This window comes from Candida pseudojiufengensis (genome assembly GCF_024610245.1).
Source record: "Candida pseudojiufengensis strain CBS 10847 chromosome Unknown scaffold19, whole genome shotgun sequence".
NCBI classification, from domain to species: Eukaryota; Fungi; Ascomycota; class Pichiomycetes; order Serinales; family Debaryomycetaceae; genus Lodderomyces; species Lodderomyces pseudojiufengensis.
Genome location: NW_026261531.1, coordinates 14,939 through 37,488, shown reverse-complemented (window position 1 = coordinate 37,488; position 22,550 = coordinate 14,939). Strand labels below are relative to the sequence as shown.

General features: G+C 30.0%; 13 protein-coding genes across 13 annotated transcripts; 8 read left to right on the top strand and 5 right to left on the bottom strand. All coding sequences in view use genetic code 12, as the record gives it.

Annotated features, from left to right (window-relative positions):
- Positions 1-1,544: 1,544 nt before the first annotated feature.
- KGF55_003799 (uncharacterized protein) lies at positions 1,545-2,807 on the top strand (the record flags this gene model as incomplete). Its single annotated transcript, XM_051758633.1, has 1 exon — positions 1,545-2,807. The coding sequence occupies one exon, from the start codon at positions 1,545-1,547 to the stop codon at positions 2,805-2,807; it is 1,263 nt and encodes a 420-aa protein (XP_051613422.1).
- A 1,190-nt stretch (positions 2,808-3,997) lies between these two features.
- KGF55_003798 (uncharacterized protein) lies at positions 3,998-5,644 on the top strand (the record flags this gene model as incomplete). Its single annotated transcript, XM_051758632.1, has 2 exons — positions 3,998-5,017; positions 5,351-5,644. The coding sequence occupies 2 exons, from the start codon at positions 3,998-4,000 to the stop codon at positions 5,642-5,644; spliced, it is 1,314 nt and encodes a 437-aa protein (XP_051613421.1).
- Positions 5,645-6,688: 1,044 nt separating this feature from the next.
- Positions 6,689-7,948, top strand: PRO1 (glutamate 5-kinase; the record flags this gene model as incomplete). Its single annotated transcript, XM_051758631.1, has 1 exon — positions 6,689-7,948. One exon carries the CDS (start codon positions 6,689-6,691, stop codon positions 7,946-7,948), a length of 1,260 nt encoding a protein of 419 aa, XP_051613420.1.
- A 177-nt stretch (positions 7,949-8,125) lies between these two features.
- KGF55_003796 (CORVET complex subunit) lies at positions 8,126-10,605 on the top strand (the record flags this gene model as incomplete). The annotated part of the gene is made up of 2 exons (XM_051758628.1): positions 8,126-10,494; positions 10,590-10,605. 2 exons carry the CDS (start codon positions 8,126-8,128, stop codon positions 10,603-10,605), a joined length of 2,385 nt encoding a protein of 794 aa, XP_051613419.1.
- Positions 10,606-10,624: 19 nt separating this feature from the next.
- On the bottom strand, positions 10,625-11,731 carry KGF55_003795 (4-hydroxybenzoate octaprenyltransferase; the record flags this gene model as incomplete). The annotated part of the gene is made up of 1 exon (XM_051758627.1): positions 10,625-11,731. The coding sequence occupies one exon, from the start codon at positions 11,729-11,731 to the stop codon at positions 10,625-10,627; it is 1,107 nt and encodes a 368-aa protein (XP_051613418.1).
- A 113-nt stretch (positions 11,732-11,844) lies between these two features.
- Positions 11,845-12,264, bottom strand: KGF55_003794 (anaphase promoting complex subunit 11; the record flags this gene model as incomplete). The annotated part of the gene is made up of 1 exon (XM_051758626.1): positions 11,845-12,264. The coding sequence occupies one exon, from the start codon at positions 12,262-12,264 to the stop codon at positions 11,845-11,847; it is 420 nt and encodes a 139-aa protein (XP_051613417.1).
- A 149-nt stretch (positions 12,265-12,413) lies between these two features.
- On the bottom strand, positions 12,414-14,420 carry KGF55_003793 (biotin--[acetyl-CoA-carboxylase] ligase; the record flags this gene model as incomplete). Its single annotated transcript, XM_051758625.1, has 1 exon — positions 12,414-14,420. The coding sequence occupies one exon, from the start codon at positions 14,418-14,420 to the stop codon at positions 12,414-12,416; it is 2,007 nt and encodes a 668-aa protein (XP_051613416.1).
- A 129-nt stretch (positions 14,421-14,549) lies between these two features.
- Positions 14,550-17,113, top strand: KGF55_003792 (uncharacterized protein; the record flags this gene model as incomplete). The annotated part of the gene is made up of 2 exons (XM_051758624.1): positions 14,550-15,453; positions 15,609-17,113. The coding sequence occupies 2 exons, from the start codon at positions 14,550-14,552 to the stop codon at positions 17,111-17,113; spliced, it is 2,409 nt and encodes an 802-aa protein (XP_051613415.1).
- A 135-nt stretch (positions 17,114-17,248) lies between these two features.
- Positions 17,249-17,776, bottom strand: KGF55_003791 (uncharacterized protein; the record flags this gene model as incomplete). The annotated part of the gene is made up of 1 exon (XM_051758623.1): positions 17,249-17,776. The coding sequence occupies one exon, from the start codon at positions 17,774-17,776 to the stop codon at positions 17,249-17,251; it is 528 nt and encodes a 175-aa protein (XP_051613414.1).
- Positions 17,777-17,941: 165 nt separating this feature from the next.
- On the top strand, positions 17,942-18,334 carry KGF55_003790 (uncharacterized protein; the record flags this gene model as incomplete). Its single annotated transcript, XM_051758622.1, has 1 exon — positions 17,942-18,334. The coding sequence occupies one exon, from the start codon at positions 17,942-17,944 to the stop codon at positions 18,332-18,334; it is 393 nt and encodes a 130-aa protein (XP_051613413.1).
- Positions 18,335-18,390: 56 nt separating this feature from the next.
- On the bottom strand, positions 18,391-19,107 carry KGF55_003789 (uncharacterized protein; the record flags this gene model as incomplete). The annotated part of the gene is made up of 1 exon (XM_051758621.1): positions 18,391-19,107. One exon carries the CDS (start codon positions 19,105-19,107, stop codon positions 18,391-18,393), a length of 717 nt encoding a protein of 238 aa, XP_051613412.1.
- Positions 19,108-19,660: 553 nt separating this feature from the next.
- On the top strand, positions 19,661-20,863 carry KGF55_003788 (uncharacterized protein; the record flags this gene model as incomplete). Its single annotated transcript, XM_051758620.1, has 1 exon — positions 19,661-20,863. The coding sequence occupies one exon, from the start codon at positions 19,661-19,663 to the stop codon at positions 20,861-20,863; it is 1,203 nt and encodes a 400-aa protein (XP_051613411.1).
- A 186-nt stretch (positions 20,864-21,049) lies between these two features.
- VPS52 (Vps52p) lies at positions 21,050-22,549 on the top strand (the record flags this gene model as incomplete). Its single annotated transcript, XM_051758619.1, has 1 exon — positions 21,050-22,549. The coding sequence occupies one exon, from the start codon at positions 21,050-21,052 to the stop codon at positions 22,547-22,549; it is 1,500 nt and encodes a 499-aa protein (XP_051613410.1).
- Position 22,550: the final 1 nt, after the last annotated feature.

Sequence of the window (22,550 nt, the reverse complement as noted above, 5' to 3'; positions counted from 1 at the left end):
TTTATTTGTTGAGTAATTCAAGTATTAATGAAGTTTCAGATTTCAATTTCGTCTAATTTTAATACTTATAAACTAATTTTTAAACTTTACTGCAAATTTTTTTGTTTTGTGTAAACTATGTGAAAAATATTTGTTTCATATTTTTAATTCTGAAACAAATTGAAAAAACTTTAATTACTCAATTTAAAACCTTCTAAACTCATCAACCAAATCGTACAACAAATCTATTCCATCAAGTTTAATAATAATAAACTGTTCTTATTTACCATTCCCTAATACGGTTTTGAATTGTTATCATCTTTAGTCTACTATATTTATTTTCAGAATTAATTTATGCCTTTTTACATAAGGCTTCATTCGTTTTGTGATGAAAATGTTTCTGGTTCACAACGAATTTGCAACAACATCAATTTTTCTTAATCAAGTAAAACGAACAAAAGTCTAGACTATTTCAAGTGTACCAGTGAAAGCAGCTCTTGACAACGAAAATTTATATTGGGTTAGTCAAAGAATTAAAAAATCTTTATTAATGATTCATTTAGTAATTATAGACCTACCTATTAATAGATATACTTAGGAAATAACACTTCTTGCCATTTACATTACATTTAATACACGAATTGAACCAAACCTATTGAAATTAATTTGATGTTCTGATTAATCCATGAGAGAATAAATGATCCGTTAAAGTGATATTTTATAACGGTATTAAAGATAAAAATTGAATTAAAGTTAGCAAGTCAAATTGAAGTGGTGGCGAATATAAACTGAGTCCACAAAACCTAAATTATTGTATTTGATTGAAGTGTGCCAAATAATTCTCAAAATTATTATTTAAAGTTTGGGAAGAAAGTGATAAGTCAATACAAATATAACCAAGCAAACCAATTGCAAAATACGCGTATTTTATCTAATAGAAAGTTTTAATATGTACTATAAGTTAGATATAATAATGAAATTAAAAAACTCAAAAGTAAACGTTTAATACTTATTCGGTCAAATAAATAATAAAGGTTTTCGTAAATAACAAATCTGAAACAATCTTTTTTCTTAAATAATTTCTTATTTTTTTCCCCATACAAAAAATTTATAAAAGTGGTATGGGTTAAAGTATGGATATTATAAAAGGATTTAATTAATCATTAATCTATATACAATTAATTATAAGGTGCTTTAATTATTTTAAATGAAAATAGTATATTATAAAAAATATTTTGTCTCAAATCAAACCCATTTAATTCCTAATTTAGATTTTACAATACTATAGTACTTTTTGTTTAAGATAAATAAGGCTTATTGTCTTATTATTTTGCAGTTATTATTTAATACAGTAATTGTCTAGTTTTGTACCTAACAATCACAGGATTTTTTGACTATAAAATCCTCATGAAATATCATTAATATAATTCAAATCAATTCAGATCATTATATTTTTCCCATATTTTTTGTAATTTTTCAGTTTACTCATCTTACTCAACATATTAACTTCATTCTTCATATAATTAACAACTACTTATATTATTAAAGAGTATTCAAACATAAAAATGGCTACTAAAAAGAGAAAAGTTGACACAAGATACCAAAATTATTACAAAGTAAGTCCAGCTTTAAAAAGTAAAAAATTGAAAAATCACAATCTTTACAAATTTGATAGTTCTTTTCGTTCAAAAAAACCAGTGCCAATGCAAGGAACTTATAAGGACGAAAATCCAGTATCATCCTCTTCATCATCATCATTATCATCATCATCAATTTCAAATCCTTCTGTTTCAAAAATCATTGATAATTTATTGACTAATAAAGTGAAACCATTAACAATAAATGTTACAAAAAATTCAAATTATTCAATCTTAAATAATTTTATTTATATTAGTTTGAATTTATTACTTCATCAATTTATAAATCCAAACTTTAATATGATTGTTAATAATACACCAAAACATAAAAAATCCAAATTAAGTTATATGATAATGATTGCAATAATAACCATTAAAAAAATTCATAATCTACAATTATGTTTTAAATCTATTCATTATTTTAATAGAAAAATTTTAGGTTCAAAATCTTGTACTTCAGAATTAGGACATTTAGGTAAATCTTTAGATACTGAATTAATTTTCTCATCTATGGAACACATTGGTTGGTGCTCGTTTCAAATTCCAGGTTATAAATTAGAATTACCTTTAATTCTCGGGACTGAATCAAAAGATGTAATAAATAAAGGTATTATTCCAAATCATTATTTAACATCAAAATTAATTGAACAAGTTAAAAAATTGAATCCTCAAAATTTGATTATTTTAATTATTGAAAAAGAACATATACTTTTACAAATTGCTGCATATTTTGAAGCTCATAAAGTCGATAATGTTTTGTTATTAAGTAATGAATTTCTTTATGAAACTGATTTTAACAAATTTATTAAAGAATTAACTTCAACAATTGATTGTTTAACTGCTTGTCTTTATGACTCAGATGCCAAAGGTTTACAATCTGTACTTAAATATGCTGATTCTATTATAAATCTTAAATATATTAATATAATTAATCCTTTATATGAAGATGGAGATGAAGATATTGATAAACCAAAATTTAATAAATTAATGAAACTTTCATATTCAAAAAATAAAAATATTGCTAAAGTGGCAAAATCAGTTGTTGAGAAAAAACACGGAATGACTTTAGAATGTCATATTAAATTCGAAGTTTATCTTCATCAATTAATTATGTCATCTGAATTTGCTGATTTGAAAAATTCTGATTGTAATTCTATTGATTTAGTCCTTCCAGGGTTAGATGAAAATTAAAAATTCTTTTAGTGGTGCTTCATTTATAATTGGTCCTTTGCTGCTTCTTGTTGTCCCTTTTTGTTGTTGATTGTTGCTGTTCTTTGTTGTTGATTTTTGTTGTTGATTTTTGTTGTTGATTTTTGTTGTTGATTTTTGTTGTTGATTTTTGTTGTTGATTTTTGTTGTTGATTTTTGTTGTTGATTTTTGTTGTTGATTGTTCTTGAGTTTGATAAAAGATTTATAAAAAACAAAAAAAAAAAGTAGAGTTTGATTTTAGTTTTTAGAAATTTGTCCTTGTTTAACTCTCAAATTCGTAGCCTGATCCTAAAAAGACTCTTTTATTCCTTGACTAATACTTCTTAATTTTTTATCTATGGTATAGGGTTATCTACATTTATCAGAACTACCCCCATATTGCAATTAAAATCACGGGATCTGAAACCAAAAACTTATCAAAATTATATGCAGTCTTGAATCCTTAATTTTTTTATCCCTCTTTTTGCAACCACAGTTGAAAATTGCAAATTGTAGCAAAATTGATAAGGTACAATTTTCAAAATTTGTTGATAAATGCATTCAATTAAAAATGGTATGATCTTTAAATGAAATATAAAACTTACAACGAATTGCATGAACATATTTGTCTATTCTAGAACTAAGAATTGATCCTTGTTAAAATTACGAGAGAATCAATTAGAATCAAGAAAAATTTTTGTTTCGGAATATCTATTATTCCTTGACATTTGTATATTTCAAAAAACTCTTTACCAGTGAGAAATTCTTATCATGTTTCAAACAATTGAGTTTTTGAATCTTATACCACTCTATTCGAAGCAGGTTCGAGATTATGAGCAAACTAATTAGAATTAATATTAACAACTACCGCCTAACATTCAGTTAAGAAGCCACAATCATTTAAACACATTGATGTATTAATTAACAAATTTTAGAACAATAAAACTTAGATCTCATTATTCCGCTTTCTATACAATTTTCATATTATACTATGAAACATCATTACTAATATAAAAGGAATTAAATATCATTATCGGTTTTGCATATTTCAATATGATTCTGCCACAATAGAATGATTCAATTGAAATATCTTCATTGATCATATAAAGACTCCAATAAAACCAGAAGTTTCAGATCAACTATACCTTTGATAAGATCAAATTTCAGTCTCCTTGTTTGCACTTTTCAGAAAATGGTAAATTGGAATAAATTTATTCCTAATGGGAATCAAAAGACTATAGATTATGGTCCATCCGATGGTTCAAATACATCTATAAATTCAAATTCATCAACTTCACCATTAAATAAAACAGGAGATACAAAATTTCATCAAGTCGAAATTGATGAAACTCCTGAACAATATATTGATATATCAGTTAATTTAACACCAGAAGAATTAGAAAAAAGAGATAAATCATTATCATTTAAAATTAAAAGATTTTTTTGGGATGGAACTGGTAAAAATCCAATTGAACAATCATATTTATTAAAACTTGATTTCTTTCTTTTATCATCTTCATGTTTAGGATATACTGCAAAATATTTAAATCAATCAAATATTACAACTTCTTATGTTAATGGAATGTCAGAATATTATAATATGAATAAAAATCAATATAATTATATGGTCACAATGTTTACAATTGGTTATATAATATTTCAAATTCCATTAGGTTTACTTATGCATCGTGTTAGTCCAAGATATTATTTTGGAATTACAATTATGATTGTTAGTTGTTTAACTTTAGCAATGATTGGTGTTAAAAGAGATAATATTAGTGCCTTATATGCTTTAAGATTTCTTATTGGAAGTGCAGAAAGTAATTATTTTAGTGGAACTGAATATATTTTAGGATCAAATTATGGAACAACTGAATTAGCAAAAAGAAGTGCTTATTTTCTGATTGCTTCTGGATTAGCAGGTATTATTACTCCACTTTTACAACAAGCTATTATTAAGACTTTTAAACATTCTTCATTAGAACCTTTTCAAATAATGTTTGTATTTGATTTCATGATTAGTTTTGTTATTGGAGTATATACAGTGATTGTTCATCCAGGTATACCTAAAGTAAATAAAAAGGATACATTTTATTTCTCAGAAAGAGATGTATTAGTTGGATTAGAAAGACGTAGGTTATTAAAAGCTGAATTAAATACTAAACAATCTTATTCATGGGCTAAAATTAAATCATTTTTCAATACCTATCATGTATATGTTTTCCCAATATTGTTTCTTTGTTACAACAACTCATGCAATGCCAGTGGTCAACCCACCTTCCAATTATTTTTGAAACAATACTTGCATAAACCTTCATCAGTTTATAATCTGTGGCCTCCAATAGTTTCTGCAGTTGGTATCGTCATGGTAATTTTTTTTTCGTACATAAACGACTTTTTAGGGGGTAAAAAAAATATTTTTTTCATAAGCAGCTTTTTTATTTGTTTGATCATAGGTTGCAGTCTACTTGCCAAATGGGATGTTCCAATAGGGTTTCACTACTTCCTATACTTCCTTATTGGAGTGCCTTGTAGCTGGGGCCAGCCTTTTATTTTCAGTTTAATCAACAGAAACCCCTTGATGGTCAGCGACGACTTAAAACGAAATTTTGTCATTTTGGTGACGAACACACTTGCTTACGTGACTTCGACGATATCAATTGCTGTCTGGGACACTAAATATCAGCCGGAGTACTTTATTGGTTTTACATATACTGCTTGTTTGTCTGCATTAGGGTTGATCGTTACTGCTGTCGTTCATTTTTTGATTAAAAGAGATGAAAAAAAAGCAAAGTTGTTGGAAGAATCGAAGGAGGCTTCTTCGATTGAAAGTATTTAGAAGAAGCTAAATAGACATTCAATATTAAACGACGAGTAAAGTTTGAACTCTAATTTAGATTCAGTATAGAGCAACCGATTTATGTAATCATTAATTTTACGCAAGTTTGTTTCTGACTATAAAAAATACCCCTTAATCAACAGAAACCCCGTGATGGTCAGCGACGACTTAAAACGAAATTTTGTCATTTTGGTGACGAACACACTTGCTTACGTGACTTCGACGATATCAATTGCTGTCTGGGACACTAAATATCAGCCGGAGTACTTTATTGGTTTTACATATACTGCTTGTTTGTCTGCATTAGGGTTGATCGTTACTGCTGTCGTTCATTTTTTGATTAAAAGAGATGAAAAAAAAGCAAAGTTGTTGGAAGAATCGAAGGAGGCTTCTTCGATTGAAAGTATTTAGAAGAAGCTAAATAGACATTCAATATTAAACGACGAGTAAAGTTTGAACTCTAATTTAGATTCAGTATAGAGCAACCGATTTATGTAATCATTAATTTTACGCAAGTTTGTTTCTGACTATAAAAAATACCCCTTAATCAACAGAAACCCCGTGATGGTCAGCGACGACTTAAAACGAAATTTTGTCATTTTGGTGACGAACACACTTGCTTACGTGACTTCGACGATATCAATTGCTGTCTGGGACACTAAATATCAGCCGGAGTATAATTTTATTATATTGTTATTTTTTTGTGGTTGCAAAAGTTCGAGAGAGTGCAGATAAATTAAACGATTTGTTCTATAATTATGTTTTGAATCACTATAATTTTAAACCTAAAACAACATTAAGGTTAAATTATCATTCTCGAGTAAAAACTTTGTTGATTTATTAACAACTGTAATGAGAAAATAATCCCTTTACATTTCCTTGCGGACATCATTAAAATCATTAGAACCGGGTCAGAGTCTTAAAGTATTTAATGTTAGTTAACCATTTGGTAGTACTCAAAATATCTGATGACTCAAATCATGAAAAATTTATGAAACAGTTTGGTGTTCTGCTAAATCTTTAGATCCAAACAATACAATCCCAATGACAAGTGTGAAGAAGAAGCAATTTACGATAGTGGTCAAAATTGGCTCTTCATCGTTGGTGGATGCTACGACGAGAGAGCCAAGGATCGCTAACATGTCACATATAGTGGAAACAATAACAAAATTAAGAAGACAAGGTCATAAAATTATCATTGTATCATCAGGAGCAATTGCATTTGGAATGAAAGTAATGAAATTAGAAAGAAAACCCACCAAATTATCTGCAATACAAGCTTTGGCATCAATTGGTCAAGGGCGATTAATAGGATTATTTAATGATTTATTTAGACAAATGGATCAAACTATTGCACAAGTATTAATTACCCGAAATGACATCATCGATTACACTCAATATAAAAATGCAAAAAATACAATAAATGAACTACTAGATATGGGTATAATTCCAATTGTGAACGAAAATGATACATTATCAGTGTCAGAGATTAAATTTGGAGATAATGATACATTATCTGCAATAACTGCTGGTATGATACACGCGGATTATTTGTTTTTGATGACAGATGTCGAATGTTTATATACAGATAATCCAAGAACGGATCCAAATGCAAAACCAATCTTGGTGGTGGACAAAATAGATGAATTAAATGTAAATACAAATGATGATGGAGGAGCTGGTACAAATGTAGGAACTGGAGGAATGACAACGAAATTAATTGCAGCTGGTTTAGCAACAAACGTTGGAGTTACTACGATTATTACTTTATCAAGTCAACCTCATTACATATTGGATATTGTCAGTCATATACAATCTCAAGATAAAGATGTGGTATCGATAGAAGAACAAATAAATATACTTCAAAAAGACATTTTGGATAAAAAAATTCCATTACATACTAGGTTTTTAAGTCTACCGCAAGATACTCAGATTCGGTCTGATAAAAGATTTTGGATATTACATGGTTTGAAGACTAGAGGAACATTAATTATAGATAAGGGATGCTTTAAAGCATTAACTAGAAGAGATAGAGCTGGTCTCTTACCTGCTGGTATAGTTGATGTCATTGGAACATTCCATGAAAACGAATGTGTTTCTATAAAAGTTAAAGATGATGACATTGAGAACCCCAATGATTTAATTGAGGTTGGTCAATGTAGAGTTAATTATACTGCGAATGAAATCAGATTAATCAAAGGACACAAAAGTCAAGAAATTGAATCAATCTTGGGATATGCAGATAGTGAATATATTGCTCATAGAGACAACCTTGCTTTCCCTCCACCACCATCATCTTCTTAATTAGCATTGTCTTGTAAATAGATCATTGTATTTTATGTATTATATAATATTCAGAATGAATGAAACCGATCAATTTGTTTTAAAATTAATTTTCATTTTCTGAGCGCTAATATATAGAACTCTCGGAATTATTTTTAAAAAGAACTGCAATTTCCAAAGATCGATGTTGGAACATTGATGATCAATTACTCCGTCGAACCATTGATTAATGATCTACCGTTAAAACTAAATGAACAAATATCATCGATATCATCATTTGAAAGAAATGTGTACATTGGCACTTCAATAGGAAATTTATTTCATTATCATTTATTTGATGATGCAACCAGTTATTTTTTAATCACTCATTTACCAATTGGATCAGAAGGTGTAAAAGATATTTCGTGTTTGGAGAATATTCAAAAACTTGTGTTAGTTATTGATGATCATATTGAGACATTTTCACTACCAGAACTTTCACCATTTGCAACTAATAAATTAGATAATGTTAAATCAATACTGCCTTACAAAGATGGAAATTCAATAATTGCAATTGAGTCAAATAAGGTTTCGTTTTTACATTTAGAAAACAACCAATGGATTGTAGTTAAGAATATTGACTATACTGATGCAGTGAAAGTCACTCCCCCATTGAAAGATTTAATGCTACTAGCGAACAAGACAAATTATTCAGCATTGGATTTAACTACCAACAGCATAACCACTTTATTTGAATACCAGTCGGACTTAAAGATATCTCCTTACCTAGTACCATTCCAATCATCTGATGATCTCAGAGGAAAAGAATGCTTATTGACTATTCTGTCTGACGAAAACACATCAATTGCAATGTTTATTAACTCAAATGGTGAAGCTACTAGAGGAACTTTGTCTTGGATAAATCAGGGATATCCGAAAGGTGGCGTAGTGATAAACTGGCCATATGTTTTTGCGGTTTTCGATAACTCGTTAATCGTTTCATCATTGGAAACTTTAGAAAAGACATTAAAAATAGAATTAACTGAGCTTGAAAAGAAATTGGAAAACAATGATTTATCTAGCACAATATGTGATTTCAATATCTCCAGAGTTAATATTTTATATGAAGATAAACACTTGCAAGAATTGATTGGGAATTTTAAAACACTCACTTCAAACATAGTTTTGTTCAATAAAGACAAAGTTTTCCTCTTAAATGAGGAAAATTCTATTATTTCAGCAAACAATTTTTTCCACGAATCTTTGGAATCTAACGAATTTGATAATATATTAAATTTACATGATGATTCAGATTATGTTCATCTTTTAAAAACTCTCGTTGCATTTTTAAAAGAGATGGATCCGGTGGATTTTTTATTGGCCAAAAATGAAGATGGAAGCCTCAAAATCAATCCCAACTTGTCCCTCAGATTATTGGGTGAAGATGTCATATATGAAGTTTTTCCAGGTTTACAGGAAACATTAGAACAATGGGACTACAAAGATGAAGAAATGGTTAAGAAATATCTTCAGTCATTAGAGCCAAGTGAAATGACTCCAGAAGCTAGAAAATTGTACTATAAATTGTCATCACCAAGTCATATCAAAAATTTTATAGATAGGGATATTTGGAGCGATTCAAAGATTGACCACTCCATAATTAATATTCTATTAGAGGACACAAACAAACAATATTTAGTCTCAAACATATATAAGCTACTCCCGGATAGAAATAGCCCAGATTATCGCAAATATTTGTTGAAATACATGAACCACGAATTAATTGATGATGCATTAGAATTTCTACGGCACGCAAGTCTCGAAGAAATTGAATACAGCAAACTATTATTAAGTATAATTAAGCTAGATAAATCTAAAGGTTATGAATATATGAGACAATCTAAACAATATCACGAGGTCAATAGAAGAATCTTGAATAGTTTGTCGGATGTTTCAAAGGATGAAGATTTTGCTTTATTGCAAATAGAATTGTTAGAGACTTCATTTTTGGAAGACGTCTCATTGAAAGATGAATTACTTGATCTCATAATGTCTACATTGAAGTCAATGTATGATGAGCTGGTAAGAGCCCAAATAAACAATACTCATACGCAATATCAAACATTAAACTCATTGCAGCATGAAGAATGGCCAAAAAGGAATTGGATCAGCTTTTTGAGACTATTGAAAAATTCAGGTGAATTCATAGAAAATAAAAATTTTGAATCATTCATCAATTTATATCTCAAATCTTTCGAATTAGCTATTTGCAGTGAGACAAAAATTGATTTATTTGAATATCATCACATATATCGAAATCAAAATATTTCAAAACTACTTGAATTTGGAGATTTCTCAACAGCTGAAAATTTAGCTCTTGGCAAGCATTTGGAGTTGAAAATCTACAAGCAGCTTGATCCTAAACCTATCGAGTTTGATAAAGACAAGCTTGAAATAATTTTTCAATACTACTTGAAGAAATTTGAACAAGATGAGAGAGTGGAGTTTGCCATTCAACATTTCATTGATAGCTATGGAAAACATTTTTCCACATCTGAAATCCTAAATTCATTACCTGATAAGTTACCGTTGATTTATATGATCAATTATCTACAAACTAGTTTCAAGGAGTTTAAACTAAATTCAAGAGAAAAACTAATGAGAAAAACGATAACGAAATTAGATTTAGCACGTATTAAAAATTTAATAAACGATTTTTCATAAAAACCCTAACAATTGTAGAAGATAGTCAAACAATATACCGTACCAGAAGATAAATCCAGTTTGAATATTTGAAGTAAAAGCAGCCCAACAACTTTTTTCATTATTCAAATCAACATTTATGATTTGCTTATACAATCTTGTAATTGCGATAGCACCACCAATGAAAAATCCTGGTCCCATTGAGTTCATAACACCTGCTAATCCATAAAATCCAGCTTGTGCCACTGTTAATCCTTTCAAAATTGGTTTTGTTTTATCACCCCATGCTAACGCTGTAGATTTAATTCCTGCTTTAATATCGAAAGTTTTATCTTGATGAGCATAGATAGTATCGTAAGTCAAACACCAAATCCAATTTGATATGAATAATGGAACAGCAACAAATAAATTCAAGGGAGCACCTACTGCAGGAAATCCTAATAAACAACCCCAACTGAAGCATATTGATAAAACAGCTTGTGGATAATAAGTATATCTTTTAAATAAAGGATAAGCAAAAACAAATGGTAATGACAAAGCTCCAAGGTAAAAACATTCCCATGGTAAACTTAACAAAACACCTAATCCTGCAAAACATTGAACTCCTAGCCATGCCACTGCTTGAGGAACCGAGACTCTACCACTAGTAATAGGTCTTTCCATTGTTCTTGCAACTTGATTATCTAAATTTCTATCCCAGATGTCATTAATTGTACATCCTGCTCCTCTCATTATCAAAGCACCGGCTGAGAATAAACCAATTGCAGTCAATGTTGTCGTTAATGGTGCTGCTATGGAGTAAGCTGCCATTGTAATTCCCCAATAACTTGGTATTAATAATAACCATGTTCCAACTGGTTTTTCCAATCTCATTAACTCCAAGTAAGGAATCCAGCTTTCAGGAAATTTTTTAAGCCAACCTAGTTTAGCTTCTCTTGTTAATCTAGCTAATTCTAATTCTTGTGGGGTAAATTTAGACCTAGCTATTTCCAATTGTGTTTGACGTGAAGATTTGGATTGTTGTAGTTGACAAAGAATCGATTTTGAAAATGATCTTTTGATTATCGATCTACAAGTAGTTCGATATACATGATTAGTAAAACGAGTGTAAGTAAAAATCATTCCTTTGATTTCACTGATTCACCTATATTCTTGAGATTTTCCAAACTCCAATTTTTTTCTTTTGTTTTTTTTTTATTTATTTCCCAATCGGATTTTCCAAATTCAAAACAAACTTAATTAAATTGGCCATCACTTTCAAATTCACTATTCTCCAGAACTCTTTCTCTCATTACTTTATGTCCGTCTATTAATGTTTTAAGATTAACGTACTCGTCTACTGACTCATTCTGTGTAATTAATGGTGTGAACGTAAATATTTGTCTACACATTGGGCATAATCCCTTTGATGACTCTTGTTCCAACCATTTCAACATGCAATGAAGGTGAAAGTTATGAGTACATCCTGAACCTAGAATAACTGGACATTCATCACCGGGATACTTACAGTTGGGACAAGCTCCATCAAATGAAACACGACAAATTCCACATAATTCTTCCACATAACTTTGTTCATTACTTTCAGAGCCTGATGCTGACGCTAGATCCCAGTGCCATGTACAGTAGCCTTTCCATTCTAGTACTTTGACTTTCATGTGGTTGTTACAAGTTGGACTGACAAGTGAGTGATAATGAATAATTTGCAACGCTATAATTCGATTCAGAAAATAATCTATAATTCTTATAGTTTTTTTTTAAGAGGCTTTTTGTCTTCATTTAAAGTGGCTTTCGAAAATCTCTACAATTATGTATTCTTCTTATACACTAATCCTTTAAAGATATCAAAAGAGTTTCCATCTGGTTGTAAGTGTAACACTTCTTTATTTTTTATATCTTCAGCAATTAACAATCCATAATCTGGTGTAATACCTTTTATAATACAAGTTCTTGTCACTCCATCATTTTCAACATCAACTTTCTGATTCGAATGAAACCATCTTTTATAATATAATGGTAGAAATGGTTTCAATCCAGACTTTTTGAATACTTTATAAAACTGATCTATTGTGAAAATCAATTTAGCTAATAATAATTCAGGTTCGTATGGAGGCAAAGTCGATAAGCCATTTGATTTTCTAATATCGTTTAGTTTTCCCAATACTAAATTTAAGGAAGTTGTTGGAGCAGGATTAGATACATTCACACCACCTCCCCATACCAAATTGAAAGTTCCATTAATATATTGTGAGTTTATCAAAGCGCCTGATATTTTGACATATTTTTCATCATCACCATCAACAGTAGAACTCACTTCATGGTTTAGGCTATCAAAGTACTCTGGTTTTAAAATAAATATGTCATTTGGCCATTTCAATCTCACTGGCATTTCTTCATAACCAACTCCTTTGCCGGAAATATCACTACCGTATCCTAAAATTGCTTCGATTAATGCTAAACCACAAAGATATTGAAGTGTAACAATTGACGAAGATGCTTCTGGGGATTGTGGTACTTTAAATAATACTGATGTTGCTAAGACTCCTCTGGGATTTATCCAAACATTGCCCCCTCTTCCTCTACCAGCTATTTGAGTAGACGCAGTCAAAGTAAAACCATTAGGAAGGTGCTCTAGCCAACTTGGGTTTTTGTCAAGAATTGTATTGGTAGATGTTATTACCTCTGAGTAGCCTAGATAATTTCCAAACTCAAGAGGAGCATTTGATGACAATTTTTTCAAACTTTCAAAATATTTTTGCATATTGAAATATGGAGTCATTTTATTTGATGGGACATTAGATGAGGTAATGAAATTTATATACTTGGTAACATTATTTGGGTCATCTATTTCATCTTCTTCATTTTCATTATATTGGTCATTTGAAGTCTCATCTTGAAAGACAAAAGTGTCGTTGCTATCCTTATATGGTCCATCAATATTCAATTTATCTTTTAGAAGTTTATACAAGTCTTTGGAGTTATTCTCAAATGGCGAAGCTATGAACATTGGTGTTACTTTTGGGACGTTTGAATCAACATCCTCACTCACCTTAAGCCCAATTTTTTTTAACAACTCTCTCATGAAAACTTTTCTATCGTGATCATTTTCATTCAATTTCTCCACCACTTTTTCAAATTCTGGCTCCACATTCTTAAATAAATGTGGTGAAAATTCAGGGTGAGTACCTGTAAGAATAACATCACCTTTCCCCACTTTTCTATAAATTATTGCTGCCTTCTCATCATCTTCAATATCAGTTTTTTCCTCATATCTTGCTAGTACTTCAACATCTTGATATTTTGAAGCATCCATAAATATTCCGCCTCCGTTGTAATAATTATATACATGTTCAGCAACTTTTGGTAAGAAATGAGTATTTGTAACTAATTTGGCAGCTCTAGCTCCAGCGTGCAGTTCATAGTTGAAACCTTTGAATGCACATCCTCTCGAAGTTCCAGGGTAAAATCCCAATTCTCTTGATCCTGTTACTTCTAATGGTCCTCCAATATCAAACTCACATTTTGAAGAAGCATAATAACCACCAGCACAGAATCCCATATACTTACCACCATTTTTAACGTACTTGTTAATCTTCCTATTCCCTGCACCATTCAAAACATGACAATATGGTAAATCAGCTCCACCAGGAATTACCAACATTGATGTTTTTCTCATCCAAGGCTCAGTTAATAAAACTGTCTCATTGACTGGCAACACCGCATAGTAATTTGCTAAATGCAATCTCAAAGATTCTAAACAGTGTTTTACACTTTCCGTAGTAGTTCCAGGTCCAGAATATACCAAGACGTTCATTCAATTGAAGTTGAAGTTGCAATGTTGTAGTAAAGTTTGTACATGTTCCATGAATCGTAATCGCGAAATTAAATACAAATTTAGAAATGAGTTTTAGATGATTCTGAATCATTTTCAACCAACAAAAAAATGTCAATCATTGAAGCGGATCAAGAGAAAATCATACTACACCCTAAACCTGGATTTGTTGTTAAAACTAAAATACTTGAGTCCAAAAATAATGAAGAAATCTTAACAAAAGTATTCATAAACATATGTCATGATTCTCAAGTGCCGAAACCTCAAATTGATTTCGAGCCGGAGGTTGTATTTCCATTGATTATAGAGAATCAATGGGAAATACCGATTGTGGTGTCTAAAGTGAAACAATCGAAAGACAAGAAAGGTTTTCCTTCTTTAGTATATGATTGTTGCATCAACAGTCAATGTTTTCAATGGTGTCAATTGAACAAGGATCTAAGGCTAATAGTAATAGAGTGGTGTATCGAACTGGTGGAAATGATAAATAGCATAACTTTGGAAAGGGATTATAGCTTACCAAAAATGTTATCAAAAGGGGAATTATCTGAAACTGAAATTACAAAAGATGAGTTAAATGATGTAGGATTTAAAAAATTAAATGATTTGAAACAAAATGAAACTTTAGGAGTACTTGAAGAGTTAAATAGTTTGGACGATATAGAAATGGCTGATGGAGAGGAACTACCGGATTTATTCAATCGAGGCTCATCAAATTCAAAGAAAAACTTGATCGAAGAGATAGACTATGTACCAAAAAAAAGAATAGACACCGTTGAAGAAAAACCTCGAGAACCAATCAATTTCACAATACAATTCAAAAAGTTAATTGATGATAATGAATATAGTCTATGTGTCATATTCGAATCAGATAGTTCGGATTATATGCTAGAATTATCATATGAGAACGCGTCCTTATTGATTACAAGTGTTTCTGATAGAAGATTTAGTCAAGGGCGACAATTATCTATACCACTTCCCCCAGATTTGGACGTGAAACTTCATAACATACAATGTTTTCAAGTAAAACAGTTTTTGTATATATATATTTAACGTAATAATGCTAATGAAATAATATGTCAAAGTATAAGTTAGATCTATATTTTTTTTGAAGCGCGATTTGAAATTACCTATAATGGAAAAATATTCCGAAATTGATAAAGATAAAAGTAAATATCATTAATGAAAAAATTTCACTGATATCAACTACAAGATTAGATGAACCAGAGGAGATCATTTTCATAATGAGTGCAGTAGAGAGACTAATAGACGAATCAAATAATAGTTATGGTACTATAGACGAAATCCAATCAAAGAATCCACATTCATTTTGGAAGGAAATTAATGTTATATCCAAAGCTACTGTCCCGTTAACAATAACATTCTTTCTACAATATATTTTTTCAATAACATCATTAATAGCTGCTGGTAAATTAGGACCAGTTGCCTTAGGTGCATCTTCCTTAGCATTGACTACATTCAACATTTCAGGTTTAGCCATCTTTCAAGGTTTAGCATCTTCATTGGATCTGTTTTGTCCTCAGGCATATGGTGCAGGACTTATTACTGGAGTAGGATTATATTTTCAGAGATGTACGTTAATAATGTTTGCATTTATGGCCCCGTTACTTCTTTTTTGGTGGTATTCTGGTTCATTTTTGGGATTATTTGTTAGTGATACAGAACTAGTTCAATTGGCTCAAAATTTTCTTAGGTGGCATATACTAGGAGTTCCTGGATTGATATTTTTTGAGTCAGGTAAAAGATTCTTGCAAGCTCAACATATTTTTCATGCTGGTACTTATATTTTAATCATTGCTGTACCAGTGAATATATTTTTAAATTGGTATTTAGTAATTAGTCCTTATGGATTGGGTTATATTGGTGTTCCTATAACAATTTCTATTACCTATTGGACTATTTCATTATTGATGTTTGGCTTTGTATATTTTATTGATGGAATGCAATGTTGGGGTGGATTTACCAAGCAAGCCTTACAAAAATGGGGACCCATGTTAAGAATTTCAATTTTTGGAGCTATTATGGCAGTAAGTGAGTTTTTAGCATTTGAAATATTGGTACTTTTTTCAGCTAATTTTGCAGATCCAGCTGCAAAAGTTTCAGCTCAAGCAATTGTCTCAAACTTAGCTTCATTGTTCTATCAAGTTACTTTTGCAACTTCAGTCGTAATAAACACAAGGATTGGGAATTATATAGGAAAAAATGATATTGAAGGTGCTATATTAGATACAAAAGTATTATTTGCATGTGCTCCGGTATTAGGACTTATCAATTGTTCGATATTTATTTTAGGAAGATACAAATTAGCCAAGTTATTTACTGATGATGATCTAGTTTTGAAGCTCGCGATAGGTTTGAATATTTTAGCAGGTATTAATCAAATTGGAGATTCATTTAATGTGTTAGCTACAGGAGTTTTACGTGGACAAGGTAGACAAAAAATAGGTTCAATATTAAATTGTTTTTGTTTCTATGTTATTGCTATACCATTGGGTTATATATTGGCATTCAAATTTAATTTTGAATTAAATGGATTATGGTATGGATTAATTATAGGTGTTTTATGTTTAGCAGCCAGTCAAGCTGGATTTATATTAACAAGTGATTGGAAATCAATTGTTATTGCTTCTCATAACATGCATGATGCTCATTAGAAATTTATAGACTGTAAATAGTAAATACAAAGTAATGATGAATGGGTGTAGCACAAGCTTATACCAAATTTCTGAGGTGGACCAAATTCATGACACTCTACCAATAATACTAAGAATACTATTCTCTAATTCTACTCATCCTTCTTTCACAACCAACTTGTCATCTACTCTAATGATTGTCATATTTTTCAAAATATTTTTCAATTTTTTATTATCATCATTTGATGCCTTTTTCAAAATTTTGTATAGATTTTGGGAAGAGTTATTGACAAACGGTGATAAAAACGAGTCCTCCTTTTGCTTTTTACCTGAAGTAGATTTCTTTTCTGACTTGGTAACTGGTTTGGTGTCATCTTTTGTATCTATTTTTGACTTTATTGGTTGTGATTTTTGCTGCTCTTTCTGTTGCTCTTGTTTTTGCTGTTGCTGTTGTGGTTGCTGTTTTTGTTGTTGTTGTGGTTGCTTCTTCTTACCCTTGTACAATCCTTTCTCATACTTTTCTGCTTCTGATATACAGCTTGTATGTTTATTATGGTCATCTCCTTGAAAAGTTGTGGAACAATCTATGCATGTGAAATAAGCCCCATAACATCTTTGCTGATGTTGACCCAACTTTTTCTTCAAAACTGTGTCATTGCAAACTTCACAGGAAAAGGATACCATTTTTTAACGTTACAACTTGTTTGTTAAATGTTGCAAAAAAAAACTTGAATCGTAGATGAGGTGATTTTTGATTTGAGTCGCGACAAACACAAGATAATTAAATGTATATTATTCTACTTACTTCATTTACTTACCCTACGTCCTATTCCATGAACTTCTTTTCAAATGTCTAGATTTGGAACTAGAGTGTTTAGAGGGGTTAAAGAACAAGAAGCTTATGATAAGACATTAGCAGGAAAATATTCAAAATTAGTCAAAAAGAATCATTTTCTATATTTAGGTTTACCATTTTTAATATCAATAGTTGCCGGTTCAATCTATCTACAAAAATTTACCTCCATAAAATGGGAGCAATATGATGAGAAATATAGACAATTAGGAGAAGAAGAAATGTTGGATATGATCGAAAATAAAAGAACAGTTGATAAAAAAAATGATTATTATAGATTACAAGGGTTATTGACAGACCATGTGGAAAAAGAAGTTGAACATGATTATGAAATGAAAAGAATCCAAAGAAAGAAGGAAGATGAACCAGTTTGGTGGAGATCGGGATGAGGAAATTAACAACAGACACGAAATTAAGATTCAATCCTGTGCTAAAGTCATAATCATTACTTTTGATTCAAAGCTTTGCTAACTTTACTATAAAATTGTGCCAATGATTCACCAGGAAATGACAAATATTCCATCAAATAATCCGGTAGGAGTTTATTCAATTTCTTTAAATTTGATTTGTTTTGTTCATTTTCTTCATCATCATGTAAAAATTTAGGAATATAATTGATCTGTTTAGTATCTAACTTGTTAATGATTAATTGATATTCAATCCATATATTTTTATTTGAATTTGTTTGTCTTATATCACATTGTATTTCATTGTCGTTTTCTTCATAATTTATTACTTTCAAACCAGTCATTAATTCCAATAAATCAAATGAAAAGCTTATATTCTCTCTTTCTTGATCAATGTCTATATCTCTTATCTTATTTTTTCTAATTGGTGATGTAAATTCATTTGAATAATTCAATTCTTCTATCTTTTGTTGTAATCTTTCATTCTCTTCTTGTAACTGTTGTATTAATATGTGATCATTCTCCCGTAGTTGATCATTGATATCTCGATATTTCGAATGTATTATGTCTGCTTTTGAATGTGTATTATCATTAATTAAATCAATTAAAGTATCTATATTCGTATCATCTATTGAATCCTTTGTAAAATATGACACGTCTAAATCTGATGTTGTAAATGAATTTGATGTGGATGAAATAGGTCTTGACTTTTTAATAGGTGCTGTGTTGCTCCTACTACTTCTTTTTGGTGCCATATTGTTATATCTTCATTGAACTAGTCTTTGAATTACCTCACGATTTGTTATGTAATTATTTAATGTGGTTATTTGTTGATGTTTCAAATCAAAACATAACGGTAATATTTTTTTTCTTTTGTGTCTTTATAGAAAAAAGTTGATGTTGATGATTTAGTTAAAGTTATTAAAGGAAAACGTTAAGTGCAATGAACATTATATTTGTTAAAATATGTATTTGTAAGAATATATAAAGCCACGTCGATGAATATTTGATTGATAGTGCAATTGTTTTTATTACTCTGGATTTTATTTCTTCCAGATATGTCTATTTCTTGAGTAAGAATATACAGTAAGCATTGATCTGTCACATAGGACAGTTTACCTAACGATCACAAATATTTTTAAGGCTTAATAGCTCAACCTTTCATAGTTAGCCCGGACTAGTAATTGATTGTCCATACTAAAAGTATTTGCAACAAAAATTTGATAGACAAAAAATATATTTTACAACCAAATTATTCCTTACCTAAGCTCAGTCAATGCCTTTAAACATCATCACATCAACAAAGCCATGTCAGTTCAGTCTTTTACCACTAGATTAGATAATATCAATGAAACACAAGATTCAATTAATGCTTTATCGACTTATATGATTCTAAACGATAGTTTATTTGATCAATTTATAAATGTATGGAAAACACATATACTTCGAGCAGACAGTAGTAGAAAATTATTGCTCCTATATCTTTGTAACGATGTTGTTCAAAAAGCTAAACGTCAGAATAAATCGAGATATTTATCAAAATTCAGCGATACTTTATTGGACATTATCAATCCAACTTACCATGCGGTGGATGTAAATATAAAAAAGAAAATATCAAGATTAATTTCAGTATGGGAAGATAGATTTGTATTTGAAACTGAAACAATCAATAACTTGAAAGACCAGATTAATAAACCAGCTGCTAAAGAACCAGTCATTAGTCAACCTGAAGCACAAGTCTCGACTATTACTCCAGAATTAAAACATATAAATGATTTATTTCAACATATAAATCAATTGACAGATATAAGTCAGGGGAATTTAACTCAATTGGGTATTCAAAGTAAGACATATCTTAATCTTGAATCTGATAATTTACCCAAAACTCAAGTTCATTTGAATAAGTTAAATGTTTTAGAAAAATTAAGTATGGTTTCAATTTCTAATGTAGAAAAAATTAAATCTACTAGAGAAGATATAAAAAATAGTGTAGAATCTTTGTTAAATGTAATAAATGATGGAATTAAAACAGATAATACTAAAATAGCTGTTATTCGTGATAAAATAAATAAAATAAAAGAAGTTAGAGCGGCATTATCTGGTGAATTGAAAAATTCAACAGAACAAAGTAATAATAATGATGGTAATAATGATAAGGATAGAGAAATTGAGGAGCAATTAGAAGAAGAAGATGATGATGAGTTACCAAAATATGAAAATCAAGACAGTGAATCTGATGATGAAATTCCATCTAAAAGAAGAAAACTATCGCCAAGTCCTTCAGCTAAAAAAGTAGCATTTTCAGAAAATATTGAAATAAATGAATTTGAGCATGAGCATGAACATGAAAACGAAGAAGCAGAAGCAGAAGAATTTGAGGAAAAAGATGATTTGAAAGATGGTGATGATGAAGAGATGAATGACGTAAGTGATCTGGTACAACAAGAGGAGGAAGTATATAGTAAAGAAGAAACTCCATCTGTCATGGATTTATTGAAAAAACTTGTATAAAAAGATGATAATGTACAAAATATTTAAAAGAGGGATATCAGATTAAAATTTATGTAGCATTTATTCAATCACTTATTTAATCACACCTGTGTTTATTCTACTTTAGTTTTTACCGCCTAAAAAAAAAGACTGGATATTATTTGAAAAATATCAAATTTATCAACAATCAAAATAACCGCAGTGCCAATGGGTATAGCAGTGCTAGACAATCTACTACCGATAGATGAAATAGAGAAATCTGACAGCAATGAATACGTCTTTGAACCAGATTTGATGTTGGAGCATTGCCGTTCGATCTTTGAACAAACAAATGAAATCCAACTAGCAGAAACAATGTCACAATTTCATTCATACAACAAGGCAATACAACAATTTAAACAAAAATTAGACCCTGTTGGAGTCATCTTGGAAGATTTCTCTAAAGATCTAAAAAATTTGTCATCAAGTTTAGTCTCATTGGAGCAACAATCTAGTGATTTGTCAAAGGATTCAAATGTCAATAAAATGATCACCAGGGAGTTGGAGAAAACAATTAACGAAAAAGTACTTCCACCAGAGATGATAAAAGATATACTACATGAGGAACTATCAAATGAATACTTGGAGAAAGTGAATTTCATTCTAGAAAAGATGAACGATAAGGATTCAGCATCAATCAAAGCAAAAGTTGTAGAAAGAATTAGAGACTTTGTAATAGATCAAATACGGTTATTAAGGTCTCCAAGATCAGTATCATCACAGAAAGTTCAACAAAAACTAAAGGATTCTTCAAATTTATTCCATTTTTTACAATCTCAACAACCAAATCTAGGGATGCAACTACAACAAGCTTATTTCCTTACGATGAAATGGTATTATAAGAGTAGGTTTGCAAAGTACATATATTCATTGGAAAAACTTTCCAGAAGACACATAGAAATATCCGTGTTTGATTCACCTAACTATATCAATACGTTTGAAAATAGAAGTAAAATCCTTTATGAAGAAGAATCTTGTATGCCATCACAACTAGCTGAAACGATAACAAATCAATACACAATCGAATTTGTATTCTTACAACTTTTGGAAGCAATAATTGACAATGTATCAGTTGAATATTTTTTTGTGATTGACTATTTTTACAAAGGGAATGAAAAAGATAATTCTTGGGCTGATAAAATGTTTGAAGAGGTTTATAAAATGAGTAAGGAGTTTCTAACGTTCATTACAACTGGCTCAACTGACATATATGCGGTGTTATTAATCATCAAATTAATTTACAAGTTTCAAAATAGAATCCATGAATACCATATCCCTGTACTTGATGATTATTTGAATTCACTTCTTCTTATGCTTTGGCCAATTTTCACAAAAATTGTTGATTTAAATTGTGACTCGATGAAAAGGCATATATCAAAAAGTCCCAAATCAACAGCTCCATTAATTACTACACAACAATTCGGATTATTTTACCTGTACTTAGTCAAGCTATCAATTGATGGGACTCCTTTGGAAACATGTATAACTAGAATAAGAAACGACTTTGAAAGTAGTTTGACAAAAGCAAGCTCATCAATTAAAGGTGCTGATAGAGAAATTTTCTTGAATAGAAATTATTCATTAGTGGAAACAATACTTACGAATGAATCAGAAAATAATGAAGCACAAATTAATCATTTTAAATTATTAGCCAAAGCATATACTTGAA